The sequence below is a fragment of the Ambystoma mexicanum genome, chromosome 3q, assembly GCF_040938575.1.
Source record: "Ambystoma mexicanum isolate Mex_15411 chromosome 3q, UKY_AmexF1_1, whole genome shotgun sequence".
NCBI classification, from domain to species: Eukaryota; Metazoa; Chordata; class Amphibia; order Caudata; family Ambystomatidae; genus Ambystoma; species Ambystoma mexicanum.
Genome location: NC_090926.1, coordinates 1,157,856,924 through 1,157,873,060, shown reverse-complemented (window position 1 = coordinate 1,157,873,060; position 16,137 = coordinate 1,157,856,924). Strand labels below are relative to the sequence as shown.

General features: G+C 46.3%; 1 protein-coding gene across 4 annotated transcripts in view; it reads right to left on the bottom strand.

The window, feature by feature from the left end:
* Positions 1-16,137, bottom strand: part of ADGRL1 (adhesion G protein-coupled receptor L1) — a 979,436-nt gene that overhangs the window by 174,365 nt on the left and 788,934 nt on the right. For all 4 annotated transcript variants that reach the window (XM_069603973.1, XM_069603976.1, XM_069603977.1 and 1 more), the window contains exons 7-9: positions 14,920-15,023; positions 6,865-7,050; positions 728-766 (exon numbers count right to left, since the gene is read on the bottom strand). In XM_069603973.1, the coding sequence (XP_069460074.1) occupies positions 728-766; positions 6,865-7,050; positions 14,920-15,023 (329 nt within the window). The remainder of the gene's footprint in view (positions 1-727; positions 767-6,864; positions 7,051-14,919; positions 15,024-16,137) is intronic.

Here is a 16,137-nt window from a genome sequence, read left to right as displayed (position 1 = left end):
ACAGAATCTCATGTTATTATAAGATAAGCACCTCCACACAACTCTGCCAATGCTCCTCAGTTCTGACCCACAATATCCTTTATTAGCACCCTGCGGGGTGGGGGGGCAGCCAATGAGGAGGCTAGGAACGCGTGCTGAAACTGCTGATCTAGCCTGCGTTCCAAGCCGCCGGATGACCAGTTGACCCGCCCGCCTTCTTCCCCTCACTGCCCGTAAGCTTTTTATCAAACCCCCACCCAGTGAACTCGGCTGATACTGCTCCCTGAGGCCGCGATGGAAATGGAAGAGGGGCTCCGTACGAAGTCCCACTTTCCAAATCCACAGCAGCCATCTTGGTACAGTATTTTCTTTCCGTGCACGGGACGCCACAAAATTGGCCCCGTTGTAACCCATGGAATGGGTGATAATAGTGTTAAGCACCTGTTCTAAAGACTGGAATGGGTGTTAATATCCCGGGCCTGAATTAACTCAGCCCTAGAATTTTCAGTACCAGGGCCGCATATAGCTTCATCAAAGTACCTAATTCCGAGCCCCAGCCTCCAGTTTTTCTACTGCAATTAGAATTGAATTCAACATGTATGACATGTGCAGCCCTTTACCCCTTCCCCACTTCCATCAGTCTTCTCTTTCACTACAGATCATCACTGGGCAACTTCACCCATTTCATCCACAGCAATTGCTATCATTTGACAATGCTTACTATTGCATACATGGTCTGGAAGCTCACCTTGATGTAATCTTTGCAGGTCTTGTCTCTTTTGTGCATCTGAGGTTTCATTACGACAAAAAAGAAAAATGTTTCAGAACTTTGCTTCTCCACACACAGATACACACAATGTAAATGCTGAGTTATTCAAATGAAACAATTATGCGTTTCATCTTTGGCAGGCCTTGTGATCCGCCTTCAGCTGAGCACACGGCCCTCATGCCAGACTTTCTGCATGGTTCTAGAGTGTCACGTATGTCCAAAGGGAATGTTGATCACCCAGATCTGAGCACACAACTGACATAGGAGAAATCTGGATAGATTGGGACCATTCACTGTTACATACTGGACTGAAGAATGGGCAATCAAGACACCTGCATTGAGGACCTTAGAACCTCTGGAGCTTTACAATCGACTGAGGAATTTGAACCTAGAGAGCATGCGCACTGCGTGCTGAACATTAGACTGGGGACTTGGCAAACAAGAGATCTTCAAAAGGTATGTGGAGGTTTCTAGAGATGAACACTAAAATGTACATTTGTCATCTAATGCACTTGCTCACGAAGGAGTTTTGAGGTTTCACACTAGACACTGGACATCTGCTAATCTGTGATATAGGCCACCTATGACAAAGTATTTGAATATTTAATAATAATAATCATTTAGCATTTATATAGCGCTATGAACCCTCAGGTATCTGTGCGCTGCTCATTATTACCCACAGTGTGTGGTGCTCATTTATCGACCTTTGGAAGGATGAAAGGCTGAGTTTGGCCCTGCCGGGATTTGAACCTGCATCAGCAGGCTCTGCACAAATGTCAAAGCGAACGCTCTACTCGCTGTGCTATCGGACAGGCTATTTATATATACATTACATCCCTAGCAAATACCCCTCCCCCCCATCACCCTCCAAGTAAGTCCATTCTATCTCCCATTTGAGAGATTTTAGAACTTACCTTGACTGGAAGAAGAGCAGGCTTCTGCTCTGTAGAGCAAGCATTCATCTCTTTCATTGGCACAGGGGCATGCACAGCCCCTGCTCTTACTGAGCATACCCCTGCTGCTCAGCAAGCATCAGTCTATTTCAGTGCACCAGGGGCACTGCTGCCCATACACTTCCTGAGCATACCCCTGCTGCTCAGCAAGCATCAGTCTATTTCAGTGCACCAGGGGCACTGCTGCCCATACACTTCCTGAGCATACCGCTGCTGCTCAGCAAGCAGCAGTCTATTTCAGTGCACCAGGGGCACTGCTGCCCATACACTTCCTGAGCATACCCCTGCTGCTCAGCAAGCAGCAGCCTATTTCAGTGCACCAGGGGCACTGCTGCCCATACACTTCCTGAGCATACCCCTGCTGCTCAGCAAGCAGCAGCCTATTTCAGTGCACCAGGGGCACTGCTGCCCGTACACTTCCTGAGCATACCCCTGCTGCTCAGCAAGCAGCAGCCTATTTCAGTGCACCAGGGGCACTGCTGCCCGTACACTTCCTGAGCATACCCCTGCTGCTCAGCAAGCATCAGTCTATTTCAGTGCACCAGGGGCACTGCTGCCCGTACACTTCCTGAGCATACCCCTGCTGCTCAGCAAGCAGCAGCCTATTTCAGTGCACCAGGGGCACTGCTGCCCGTACACTTCCTGAGCATACCCCTGCTGCTCAGCAAGCAGCAGTCTATTTCAGTGCACCAGGGGCACTGCTGCCCATACGCTTCCTGAGCATACCCCTGCTGCTCAGCAAGCAGCAGTCTATTTCAGTGCACCAGGGGCACTGCTGCCCATACGCTTCCTGAGCATACCCCTGCTGCTCAGCAAGCATCAGTCTATTTCAGTAAAACAGTGGCACTGCTGCCCATACGCTTCCTGAGCATACTCCTGCTGCTCAGCAAGCATCAGTCTATTTCAGTGCACCAGGGGCACTGCTGCCCGTACGCTTCCTGAGCATACCCCTGCTGCTCAGCAAGCAGCAGTCTATTTCAGTGCACCAGGGGCACTGCTGCCCGTACACTTCCTGAGCATACCCCTGCTGCTCAGCAAGCATCAGCCTATTTCAGTGCACCAGGGGCACTGCTGCCCGTACACTTCCTGAGCATACCCCTGCTGCTCAGCAAGCATCAGCCTATTTCAGTGCACCAGGGGCACTGCTGCCCATACACTTCCTGAGCATACCCCTGTACTGGGGAGATCCCTGGCCGGCCCATAGAGTCAGGATTTGTTACGCAGTACTTTAAGATGAGATAGCTGCACCTTTGAGATGGATGGAGGTGCAGGTATATTACTCTAACACCAATCAATAAGGACAACTCAATGATTTGGCAAAGGGGAGCCTGTTTAATGACAAGTACAGAAAACTGGGAAACATAGAAATCAACAGCGATGCAATAGTCTGTCTCGCTTCAACTCCTGCGAATTTCATACAAACAGTAACATTTATACTCAAAACTCGTCATCATTGATGTGTAAAGCTCAAAAGTTAACATGCAGTTCTATTGGTTAGGAAAAGGGAACTTTACTATAGGTACTATATCTGTATATGGTAACGGACTGAGAGGATTGTATAAACACTATCAGGTGGGCGTCTAGGCTCTTCCTTCTAACATTACTCTTGTAGACGTCACTAAGAGTACGACCTCCCATTGGTTCTACTATCTATAGGACCCTATATTATTTGGTCCATTGTGATTGGGTTGCCTTCAATCCCATGCATAAATCTCCACTTTACTTAGCAGCACGCAGAATGGTCAGCCAGGTGCAGGGTGCCCCAAGATTCACCCGGTCTCCCTTCAATCCATCATTACTTTAGTGTCTATGTGTCAATTAGTTGGCTGTGGTCGGCCTCGAAACTGTATCTTCTTGTCAGGAAAAGTTATGATATCTCTGTCTGGGCGACAGCCAGGCATAGGTGTCAACGCGTGCTTCTTTTTGCTCGGATGGTCACGTGCTGCACACACCGTGAATCTGCCTCGTTTGCTTCAATTTGTGCATTTAATTCTTATTCAGCTTGCCACCTGCCTAAGCCTCCTTATTTCGGCCTTCCTGAGATAGGCTATTCTGTTCTTAAGTTTTGATTCCGCAAAGCTACTGTTCGCTCCTTCTATTGGTCTGACCTTGGCTCTTCCTGGCTCACGTTGCCTCTGCTGAGTTTCGATTCAGCCATCTCTTCTCGTTTTAGCTGGAATACAAATCCTGTCCTGTTTGACCTCTAGTAACCTGAGTTAAATCTGCTTTTGTGTAAAGTGGACTCGCACTTGTATAGTGTGCTTCGTTGAGGCAGATATGTATAGATGTATAGATGTATCTTAGGCTTCTACTAAGCATAGCAAGCCACACTGTTTTCTTAACTTTCTTGCGGTTTCAAGCATATGTACAGGTGTTAGCTGGTTTGAATGACTTCATCCTGCTTTGCAGCTTAAGTTTCTTTATGTTTCAACATTGTTTCTTCTTCTAGGTTCACGATATCCTTATTCATGACATTTCGCCTCTTGCGTCATCTTTGGGTCGTCTTATCTTCTATCTGCAAGTCTGTCCGGGCCTTCGTGACGTCACCATTCGTCTTCAATTCAGGCCTTTGTAGTTTCTTCTGGGACGGTATTTAGGCTATCTTCATTTCGTCTTACTTGCTGGTAGGGTTTTCTCAATGGATACCTTACTGTCCATGGTTTTCTAGGTATCGGTACTTCAACAGGTGTCGCTCTCCTGAGAGGCACTGGGTTTAGCCCTACTGCGGCTCTCTGCTGGTTTATTTCCTCATCATATGTAACATATCTCGGTGTGAACGTTCCTGGTACTTCAAAATGGGCGACTGGAGTGCAGGCTTTATTTGGGACCTCCTCTACACCCCTGCTGGTCAGCAAGCACCAGTCTATTTCAGGGCAACAAGGGCACTCCTGCCTATTGTAGAGAAGGAGCCAAGTACCCTCACCTCAACCGATCCGCCCCTTCTACCTGTAAACTGGAAACCAGGATATGTGACATACACAGAACCGTTGAACCAACAAAGAGCAGAGTGTGGACTTTGTGCGGTATCAGTGAAAACACCACCAGCAAAGGGACTCTTGGAGGCAAGGTTCCCGTTAAGAAAAACCATACCTGCATACAAGAAAATATGATGGTCATCTGAATGAAATCCCGGAAGAAGCAGAGCCAATGAACGTCACTAACCTTGCCAGTATATATTATACAAAGCTGAGATAAAGTACATAAAAGGGATGCAGAGACCAGAGAAAGAAGATATTCTACAAGGCATCAAGAAAGTATCAAGGATAAGTGACATCTTGGGATCAAGGTGAAGAAGCTTATGCCACAGAAACGGATAAAGACATTGCATTATTTTACACGTGTACAGATGCAAAAGAAACGCAAGCAGACAAAGTAATCTGAAGGCTGCCTTTCTAGTGAATAGATTGCGGCAAGCGCCAATATATACATACATGCATATGGACAAGTGAAGGATGGATGTTTCCACTATGCATTATAGCAGGCTGGACAGTAGCAAGAAGGCCTAATTTCTCGTGTGTCACAGTTAAAAAAGCAGTTGAATTACAAAGTGAATCTCAGCAGACAAGGCTGGACCAGTCAAGAAGCCAAGGTCTTATCAATCTGAAGCGAACTGACATCGGATACAATATCCTGTGAAAGAACAAAACTCCTGTTCAGAAGGCATGAATAGAACAAGACGTCAGAGGCTTATTAATAAATAAAGTTAAATGCACAAAAAGGCTCGATTCCATGTTCTCCAGTCACGAGGAAGCATGAAGTATTCACACCTACGCATGGGTGCAGAGCGTGCCCTCACTCCCTAATTTTCTCAGAGCTGAGAACACTCCAAGGCCAAGCTTCAAAAGTCTAATTGACATTCTGACCACTGAGATGATGATGGATTGATAAGCTTATTGGTGGGAAGCAACAGTAAAGGTGAGCCCACCAGCACCTGGGTGCCAGTCTGCAGGCTGCTAGAAGTAGATGGAAAAGTACTAACGAAGGTTAGAGTGCCCACCAATCATAGAGGACCGTGTATTTAGGGGTCCTATAGTTATGTAGACCAATATGACATTGCATATTTAGTGACGTTTGTAGTAGTCATTTTTTAAGGGAGGGCTTATTTGCCCCACCTGATGTTAAGTAACCTATCACACAGTCACACTTCATAGACTCGTATGGATTGTATACTTAGATCTTCACTCAAGAGCCAATCACCCATACTCATAGGTTTTGTAGTTTGCCACATAGGATGACGTTAGTACATGCGTAGGGTAACGTCATTGATGACGATTTTTCTTTATAAAGTTTCAGTTTTTACTAGAATGCATTGAGTAAGAGGATCGATCGATTTCTTTGATGTTCGCTATTCTCCCTGTTTTAGATAATTGCTATTAAAAGTCTTTTTTGTGCCTCCTTCCTGGGTGGTCTCTATTTTTGATGCATGAATATAATCTGCATCCCCATCCATCTCCAGGGTAATTGCTACTCATCCTAAAGAGCTGGGGTTATCCAGCTCACTATGCACTTCCTGAGCATATACATGCTTGTTCACACTCAAGGCTTTTTAATTGTGCTCTAGTTTACTGAGCCTCTATCCCGCCAACTCTCCATCTATGTCAGGGGCCTGAAACATTTGGCACTTCGGATGTTTATTACCACAATTCCCACCGGCCTTAGCCATCTTAGACAATGGTGAGGGATCATAGGAGTTATAGTCCAAAACATCTGGAGAGCTGCAGAGTGCAGAACCCTGACCTAGGATGTGCTCACTTACACTGCAAAGATGGTGGTAGGCCAAGCGTCAGGACCTGGATTTATGGCTGCCGAGAGAGGCATTTCTCGTGGCAAGGCTCAAGGGTGTGAATAGGCACAAGGCAATGACAAACCACTATGATAACATTCTGCAATGAGCTCTCTCTGTCGGAAAACATGTCCTGTGTCTTGCCTGCGATGGAAGCAAGCATAGGCTACCATGTGCCTGCAGCCCTGCCAGTGTTCCTCGCATATTGTTTGGGCACTGGAGACTCCTCCCAGAGGTTGGACTATATCATCTGCTCCGTCAGTAGAAGCAGCAAGTCACCGCCTTGCCAAAGGTCAGCCAATGTTGCATGCTGGGTCAGTGAAGGAGCATGCCGCAGCCATACCTGTGCTTGCCGTACGCATTGGGGAATCCATGATTACCTTGTTGTAGTTCTTGCCTGCTGACTCCCTTTCGACGGGCCGCAGTATCTGCAGTTGCGAGTCTAGGATGTCCAGAAGCTGCTCCATCAGCTTCACAGAGGAGCTGACGTCCCCGGCGTAGATGGGCCCGCGGGTGTGGCGGGCCAGCTCCACAGCAATATCGGCAGCATTCTCTCCACTTTTAATCTGTGCACGAGAAAACAATACTCATCAGCTTTAGTACATAAGAGTTACATATGCAAGGCCTGATGGCCTTTCACCGTACTATGGTATTAGTTGTTATTCCATGTGTACATAATTAATTTAACTCAACCACACTATTAAGTCATTTATATACATGATTTAATCAATGCTATCAGTTTTGTCTCTGTATTTTATATATGGTAGGGGATATTTATGTCCTTATCTAATCCAACGATATGATAAAAGACCAGATGTATGTTTGTCAGATGCAGTCATCGCCTGTTGTCATCACTAGAGGGAGCTGGTGCCTTAATATATATAGAGAAAATGGCAATTTGCATAGCTTTGCCTGTTGTCACCGCTAGAGGGAGCTATTGCCTTAAGATATATAGAGAAAATGGCAATTTGCATAGCTTTGCCTTTTGTCACCACTAGATGAAGCTGTTGCCTTAGGATATATATATATAGAGGAAATGCCAATTCCCACAGCTTCGCCTGTTGTCACCGCTAGAGGGAGCTGTTGCCTTAGGATATATATCTATAGAGGAAATGCCAATTCCCACAGCTTCGCCTGTTGTCACCGCTAGAGGGAGCTGTTGGCTTAAGATACATAGAGACAATGCCAATTCGCATAGCTGTGCATGTTGTCACCGCTAGAGGGAGCCTGTTGCCTTAGGATATATGGTGGTCCTACAGTGTCAATGCAAACCTGCACTTTGGCCGTATAGGCTTCCACACTAGTAATACATAACCACATACTGTCTGTTTCTTCCTTATTATAATGTAAGAGATTTTTTTGTGCTGATACATAATAATCAAATAAGAATCAGTTGGTTTTAAAAAAAAATAATATGCGGCGTCTAGTGTGTTGCAGGAAAAGAGTTTACACAGTTTAATAAAATGCATCTAGAAGCGTTTTCACTTTGTGCTTTAAATAAGTAATAACATGCAGATTAGCAGGGCACCAAATAAACCTACTGGCATAAACAGTTTCTTATCAGTAATGGCTGCAAAGTGTCACAGAAAGCTATTTTACAAGAAAGGAATTTATAAAGCTTGCTCTGCTCTCTGTTGTTGACAATGGAAGGGATGGGTGACAGTGGCGTGCCCACACTCTCTTGACTGGGGTGGCCCAAGTGGGGTACTGATTGTGCAGGGGTGGCATAACGTACGAGCGCATCCACACATAATGATCACAGTTTAGGATGATGGGGTGGCATATGGGGTGACCAATCAGATACCAGGGGTAGCGTGTGCCACCCCAGGCCACTCCCTGGACATGCCTCTTAGGAGTGAGGTGTTTGGTTGCCGTGGGAGACAACTGGCAGCGCTGTTTGTATCACCTTCTATCTCCTCCCTCCTCCATTTTGCCTCTGCTCGTGTCTGGCTGGTCTCGTTCTGGGAGGGGTAAACATTTCAAGTTGCAAGCTACTTGCCAGCCAGAAAAAAAGTCACTCCCCACCTCCTTTCTACACAGACACACAGCACACTATTTCTTACTCGCCCAAAGTCAATTATCACTAGTCGATGTCAAGTGCAAAATGTGCGCCGTCTACTGATACTGCGATTGCAGGAAAGCTGCGGAGGGCACCAGAGACTCATCTTGTCATTGTGGGGGCTGTCACTGTGGCCATTCCCCTATGCTTGCGCCATCTTCCTGCTGGGTACACTTTCTGATATGCTGGACTCTATGGTGGAGGCTGTTGATTGATTGATTTATTTATTTATTTATAGAGCGCTTTACACCAAGGCGCTGTACAATGGAACAACAGATTACAAAAAACCAATAACACTTAACAAATTTACATCTAGAATCATTCAACAAAACAGTGCAAAGAGCAATTAACTGTTGCTCTGTGCTTCTTGTTTTGGTACTGCTTGCCTCTAGCACAAAGAGGCCTCTCCAAAAGTGCTCTTTCTAATATACAATACATACCTACTTATACACATCCATACAGTGGAAGTCATTATATGATATGATAGGTTATTTATAATGCACTTAATATCCAGAGGTTTCTAAGCCCAGACCCGGAGACCGAACCTGTGGTGCTCTGTATCGTCTTGCTTCCAAGGCAAGCATGTTGCCCCTGAGCTATCCTCCCAAGACAATGTACTTTCTGAGCTGAGAGTAAGGTATGTACTGCTTTGACTGAAAGACATATACCTTCTGGGTTCAGAGTAAGATGTGTACCAAAAGAGTTTATATACCACGTATCTGCTTTCTGAGTGAAGACTGGAAGACACCACATGAACTATGTGTGGGAGATCTAACTCGATATCTAGGAGAGGGAGATATGTACCTTCCGAGCTAAGAGTGGGAGACATGTACCTTCTGAACTGAGAGTGGGAGACATGTACCTCCTGAGCGAAGTGTGGAAGATATGCTCCACCTACGCAAAGAACGGGAGACATTGACAAGGGCTACGGCCCTTGGTAATAGTGGGAGTAAGCACCTTCTGAACTGAGGGTCTAAGACATGTGTCCTCTGAGCTGAGAGGAAGGAAGGTGTGTAACTTCGGAGCCGAGAGTGGAAAACATGCGTGTTCTGTTCCGGGGATTCATACGGCACTCAGCTACCATTTGCATGGTTTCCATGTGCTCTGGGGGCTGGGTTAGACCTGTGGGGAGAAAGAGAAAATGCAAGATAGCTTTGCTGTTGCATGGATTCATGCTGACCTGAGGTCCCCTGAGTTTAGCATTCGAGTCAGTTGCTAAGTGTTCTTTATCGAGCGCATATAGGTCTTTGTGTCCGGAAGGGAGCTTCATGTGCCTGTTGTGCTAGGATGTATTGGCCAGGGCTGTGATGTATAAGGTAGTTGTAGTGTTCTGATGTTAGATGTGTTATGGCAGTGGTGCTCAATTGCCGAGTTTTAAAATGTTAGTGCACGAAGCAGTCAGACGCCTCGATGGGTAAGAGGGTGAGAGGCACGGACAATGTAGAAGCCACATCTAGCAATCATAACATGGCATAGCAAGGCATGACAGAGGCATAGACGTCATACCAAAGCATTAGATGTTATGACCAGGCATGAAAAAGGCGTCCAATGGAAACCAACCAGAGGTCTTCCACACATTCCTACTACGTCCTCCACAGACCGCTCGCATTTCACCATCTCATTTTGTCACTGCCAACCCCCACACTTCTCCCAAATAGATACACTGTACCCTGTGTGCAACAAGAACCTGGGAATTGATAGATGACAGGAGGGGGAGGGCTGGAGACTCCACACATTACCATAACCGGGAGGCATGAGCCGCCTGAATTGACAGTAAGGTATGTACTGACACAGCTCATACACAATGTATGCATTTTCTGGGCTATAATTGAAAGATATATACCTTCTGGGTCGAGAGTAAAAGGAGCAACACATGAGTTCCCACTAGATGCCTTCTGAGGTGAGAGTTGAAAACGTGTTCTGTCTGGGCTGAGAGTGAGATGTGAACAGAATGAGAAAACACGGCACGTATGTACCTTCTGAGCTGAGAGTGTCATATTTAACTTTCTAAGCTGACAATGGAATAAAAGTACCTTCTTAGCGGAGATCAAGATGCGTACCACACAAGCTCACCCACCTCATATGTACCTTCTGAGCCGTCAGTAGGATCTGTGTGATATGAGCTCGTACACCATGCACGCACCTTCTGAGAATGGAGAACATGTACTAACGGGGCTGAGAGTAGGTTATGTTCTGAATGAGCTTCATGTGAAGAAGCTTGTGATGTTGTCCCTTCTACCCTAGGGGGAGATCTTTCATGTGGGCTGAGGGTGGTGCATCCACAGTACAAGAGTCCTCCAGTGGGTGGTGCACAGGGGGAGGATCACATGGGAGAGAAAGCCCCTTAAGGGATTATGGACGACCATTCACACAGAACTTGTTATATTTCCACTGTCACCCACTTCCTCTTTGCCAAAGCAAACCCTCCCCTTCCCATATTAGAAACAAAGCTAATATTTTCTGTTGTATAACACGCCACCCTTTTTCTAAGAAAATAACTAACACACAAGAGAATCCAACTAGCTTTCGATTTATTTGTAATAGAAGTACTGGGACAAAAAAGATGGCTAGGTGTGTGAGGATTGATCCCGAGAACTGTGCTGAGCAGTCTAGTCTCCTGCTGAACATGATGGGGATAAAACCCATTAAAAATAGACGAGAAAAACCAGGTGAGAGAGATCCCCTCTCCTGAGAGGAATTGCCAGCGACACAGTAGCACCGACTGCAAGATGGGAGAGCCAAACACTGTGCAATTAGAAGGGAGAAGGACCGAGCATAGTCCAGGACGTAAGGACTACACACCTCATAGCCCAAACAGCCCTCTGTGCATTCCAGGATCATGGGAGCCGCCAGCTGAAGAAAAGGCACTTCAGGAGAAGCAAAGCGTACAGCGAAACCAGGACCAACAAAATAAAGTACCCGTATGCTGCTGAAGCATCAAGCAGATTTCCTGCTGCTTGGAAGGCACGAACCAAGCACAAAGGTACGTGGGCAGGCCAAGAGGGACTAGAGGTCCGGGAAAGCCAGAGAGCGAGTACAGACAGCCAAATAAGAGGGTCTTGGACCCTGAGAAGATACCGCGAGTCTGGGACCCCTATGATGAGGATAACAGAATAAGAGAGTCTGGGACCCTGAGAGTAAAAGAAACAGAATCCTACGCTTGGCAGGAGAGTGAAGCAAGGTGTCACGATTCAGAACTATGAGCCTGGTATACGCTCCCATATGCAACCTGGAGAGTAAGAGGGTCTGAGACTCTGAGAGCAAAGGAGATAAAGAGAGAAGATTGATATGCTTGGCAGGAGAGTAAATCAAGCTGGCAGACTATTGCATGGCAAGTCTGGGACATGCACACTTATGAGAGCCAAAGGCCAATCTGAACTTTAAACCCCCACTCCTTGCTTGCCAGTCCCCCACCCTCTGTTGTCCCCTCTTTCCACATTTACCTCTAGGCTGATGGTCCACTCTGCCACGATCATGAGATGGTCACCAGTAACATAGAAAAAGGATTTCATCTTTTGCTATTTTATGTGGCAGCCATCTTGTTCTGTAGTTTTATTTTTGTAAAAAGAAAACCGGGCTGTCCCTGTTGGTGCAACCAGATTTCCTTTGGAAGAAAAACAATATTAACATCCCAGAGGGAGCCCCAGGTGCTGATAGCGTTGAGGACCCTAGCAATGGTTACTGTGAGAAACCTGAGGCGTTTCTCCCATGCTATTCCCAGCGATCCCTGACTCAGGTGGCCAGGGGAGGGCCATTGCTCTTGGATGCCAACACTGGGGGCAGGCCAATGAGGCAGGATCATCATGTAAAGGGACCCTTGAAGACTGTGGGAGGAACACCCTCGGGTGAGACATGGTAGCTCCCCATTCCAATACATCCCTACCCAATATCTCCTCAGTCATCCTGGGATATTATCGCCCAAAACCCATTCAACCACAACAATACATCTGCCCCCTTCAACCTGACAAAAACCCATATGGTTTTTCCATGATCACCAAGAAAAACTACAACTCCCACAATCCCTTCATCCCCCATAAAGACCGAAAGACAGAGACTAGAAAGATTGCCTATAATGATATGCAATGGCACTGTCCCACTAATAAGACCAAACAGGGTCAGGCGCTCAGTCACCCTGACGTCCACCCTGTCTTAAGGAAATATGTGCAGTGCCATTACATGCCCCCTCCATTTTTGAACACTACCAAGAAGACGAGGAAAAGGAGAGACATTAATATTATCCATAGGCGCCAAAGCACCAGGGATTCCTATTGGCAGTCACCACCTTGTCCTGATAATGCTGCCAGGGAAGGTCAGGCTTCCCTCCACAATCATTCCCACCCGAAACATGTTAAGCCTCTCAGTCAGTATAAAAGGCAGAGCACACAGGCACACTTTGAGCGAGCTGGGGAGGCTGAGAGGAACGGGCCTGTCCAGAGGAGCCAAGGAGAAGCTGCAGAGAGCCTGGGATGGAATCCTGAGAAGGAAGGCAGGCTGCCAAGTCACTGGGCCTCTGAGTGCAGGAGAGGCTGAAGTGTGGCGAGAGAGCTGTGCTTCCAGGCAGCCACACCAGAGGCAGCGGGAGCTATTTGACAGGACCCTAGCCAAGTCTCATCCCCTGGGTGTAACATGAAAGCCCAGTACTCTCAGGGGCAGGTGGGATGATCCCGATCCCAGAAAAGCCCCATTCGAAACTCCACAACTCCCAGACCCTGCAGAATCCAGAGCCGTTTCTTTTAATTGAACCTGTGTGCAAAGTGAGAGGGTCCAAGCCTGACATAGGGAGATCCATGTGAGAAGCTAAAGGAAGGGTCTAAGCCCGACTGGGGGTGACCCATCAGAATTGGAACAGGGTGGAACATGAGAAAGTATAGAACTTCTGGGGAAAAAGCAAACCCACTGGAGCATAACTACCGATCCAGGGGCCAGAATGAAGGGTTGGTAAACCCTGAAGTTCCCTACAGGAGGTTGTTGCCGCTGAAAAACCAGGAGAGTGCCAAACCCAGACAAGAAGACTGCATATGGGTTTCAAGGCTGCCAGCAACCATCCTGGGTGAACGACAGAGTTAGGGAGGTGAGGCCAAGCCTGTGGTATTAACTTTGACTCCTGAATTGAAGCGGCAAAGTGAATGAACTCTGAAAAGCATTATGGTAGAAAATTAACCCCAGCAAAAGGGAAGGGAAAAATGAATGCTTGAAGAGGAAGATTTCTTTGAACATTTTGCTTGTGGTAAAGAACTACCAAGACCATGAGGCACTGGCGCAAATAAAAAAAAAAGAGTGGAAATGAAAGTCGAAGTGGTCCTGCGAAGGTCCATAGTAAACGCCTTGCACATTCGAAAGTCTTCGACATCGGTGAAAGGTCCGAGCCTGACTGAGGAAGACCTGGAATGTGAAATAAGTTAGGGGATGGGAACCCCTAACCAATGTGAATAAAGCTTGGGGAAGGGAATCCCTGCAAGTGCTGTGATTGCTAGTTCCGAGCCGGGCTGAGGGATATCTATGTTGAATCAGGTAATTTTTGCTTTGAGAGGTCCGAGCCCGACAGAGGGAGACCTATATGAACTTTCTGCTTTAAGAGGTCCGAGCCCAACAGGGGGAGTCTTATGTGAACTTTTTATTGAACTGCAAAAGAACTTTGGTGAACTGGAAAACCCGTGACTAACATGGAAGGCCAAGCGGGCCTTGACCCACTTTTTAAACTGCTTCTTGATAACCTGAGCCAGAGTGTGTCATCCTGCCTATGGGGTGGCTGCCATATTCCGTGCTGTACAATGTGGGAAGGAGAGTTAACTCAGCCATCTTGATTCTTTATGTTATAACACAGACTTTTCTTTGCATACATATCTCCCTTTACACCTTTTCTGTATAAGAGATAGGGCAGGCATTAGGTTTTGTTAGCATAGGCCATTTTTATTTGCCAAAGAATGACTAGGACTGTGTTTTCTTTATTATTTGATGGTAGAGACTATTCCCATCATAGCTATAGGGCAAAGTAGCAGTTTTTCCAAACCACACAAATCTAATAAAGGTTTTGAAATTGTATCTCTTGTGTCAGTGTCATACTTGTGATACCATGTCTTCCTTACATTACTTAACGCAACATTAAGTTTAAATGTCTTCTAGATGTGCTCTAATACTCCTTTACACTCATTCCCAACCCAAGTTAATGTCACATAGGTCTGTTTCCATGGCGTGAGCATACCCAGGCAGTGAAAAGTGGTCTTGGTAGCTATTTTCTGTCAGGCTAAACAGTCTCTTCTTGGACACAAGCAGGAGTTAAACTGCTTGCAGACATTTCAATCCCTTTCTGTACCTTCTGAGCATAGAGTGGGAGTCATATACACTCATCATATGACCGCACGCAACACATACGTACCTTCTGAGCAACTTGGTTGACCCAGGGTGATGTGCAGTTGCTTAGGTCCGGGCCTCTGGGATTCCAAGCACCCAATGTTTGCAGACACTGAAACGAAGCGATTCCTGAAGGAGTACGGGTACAAAGATGGAGGGCAGGTAAAAGGAGTGGTACAAGGAGACAGCGATTTAAGTAAAATACATGTGAGATGTGTCAGGATGTAGGAATATAGGAGGAAGTAAAAATTAGAAGTAGGGAACAATAGGAGGATAAAACTGAAAAAGTGAGAATGAAATAATGAATTGATATAGAAAGTGAAGCAAGCGGGACCTATCAAAAGAGATCAAGTATGAGGCAGAGAATATGAGAGAAATTGATAGAGTGGATCAAATGTAAAGAAAAAGCAAAGTGAAAGGGGATATGGATGGGACGTCAATAAGAGTGATGAGGAAGAGATAAAGGGAAGATGGGAACATGAAAAGGAGGTAAAGGGGGAAAAGGGAAGAGTAAACCTAGGGGGATTGCAGAAAGAGAGAGCAAGATAGAACGATACAACATGAAGATGTGGTCAGACTGTAATATGAAGTATTAGGAGAAAGAGGGGGTACACTTAATATATGATCGGGTCTGCCCTGCTTGGGCCTATTACAAATTACAAATTACACTTTTGACAATGACAAGTGACACTATATAATTATATTGGCTGTAACCATAGAATCATATTATCCGCCTTTCCCAAAGAAGTCACACTAAATTAATAGAAAGGGCTGGAAAATGCTCAGTGTTCATGTGCAAATGGAGGGCCACCTCTCAAGACCTTAAGTGAATAAAGGGCTGCATTCACAATACACACATGGTTTGCCACGGACTGACAGCGAGGTTGGCATTCACCAAAGCTTTTGTAGCTAACACTCACAAGGCCCTAAGTGTGAAGTTGCACAATTTAAAACACTCACTATGGGTTACCATCCCCTGAGACCATGGCTAACAGTGAGGTGGTACAGTCACAACACTCTGTTGGCTACCACTCCATGAGACCCTAGATGTCTAATGGTTATGTGAGGTGGGCATTTAAAATATCTCCTGAAAGGATACCCGCCACCACATGCTGGCTAGTGGCGATGGGCATTCATAGGTCAACTTGGCCTACCGACGCACAGGGGCATACCTGGCCCAAAAGGATCGGTTTTAGAAGATGTTCATCAAAGGGAGGAATCTAAGAGTGGTCAGTATCATTTT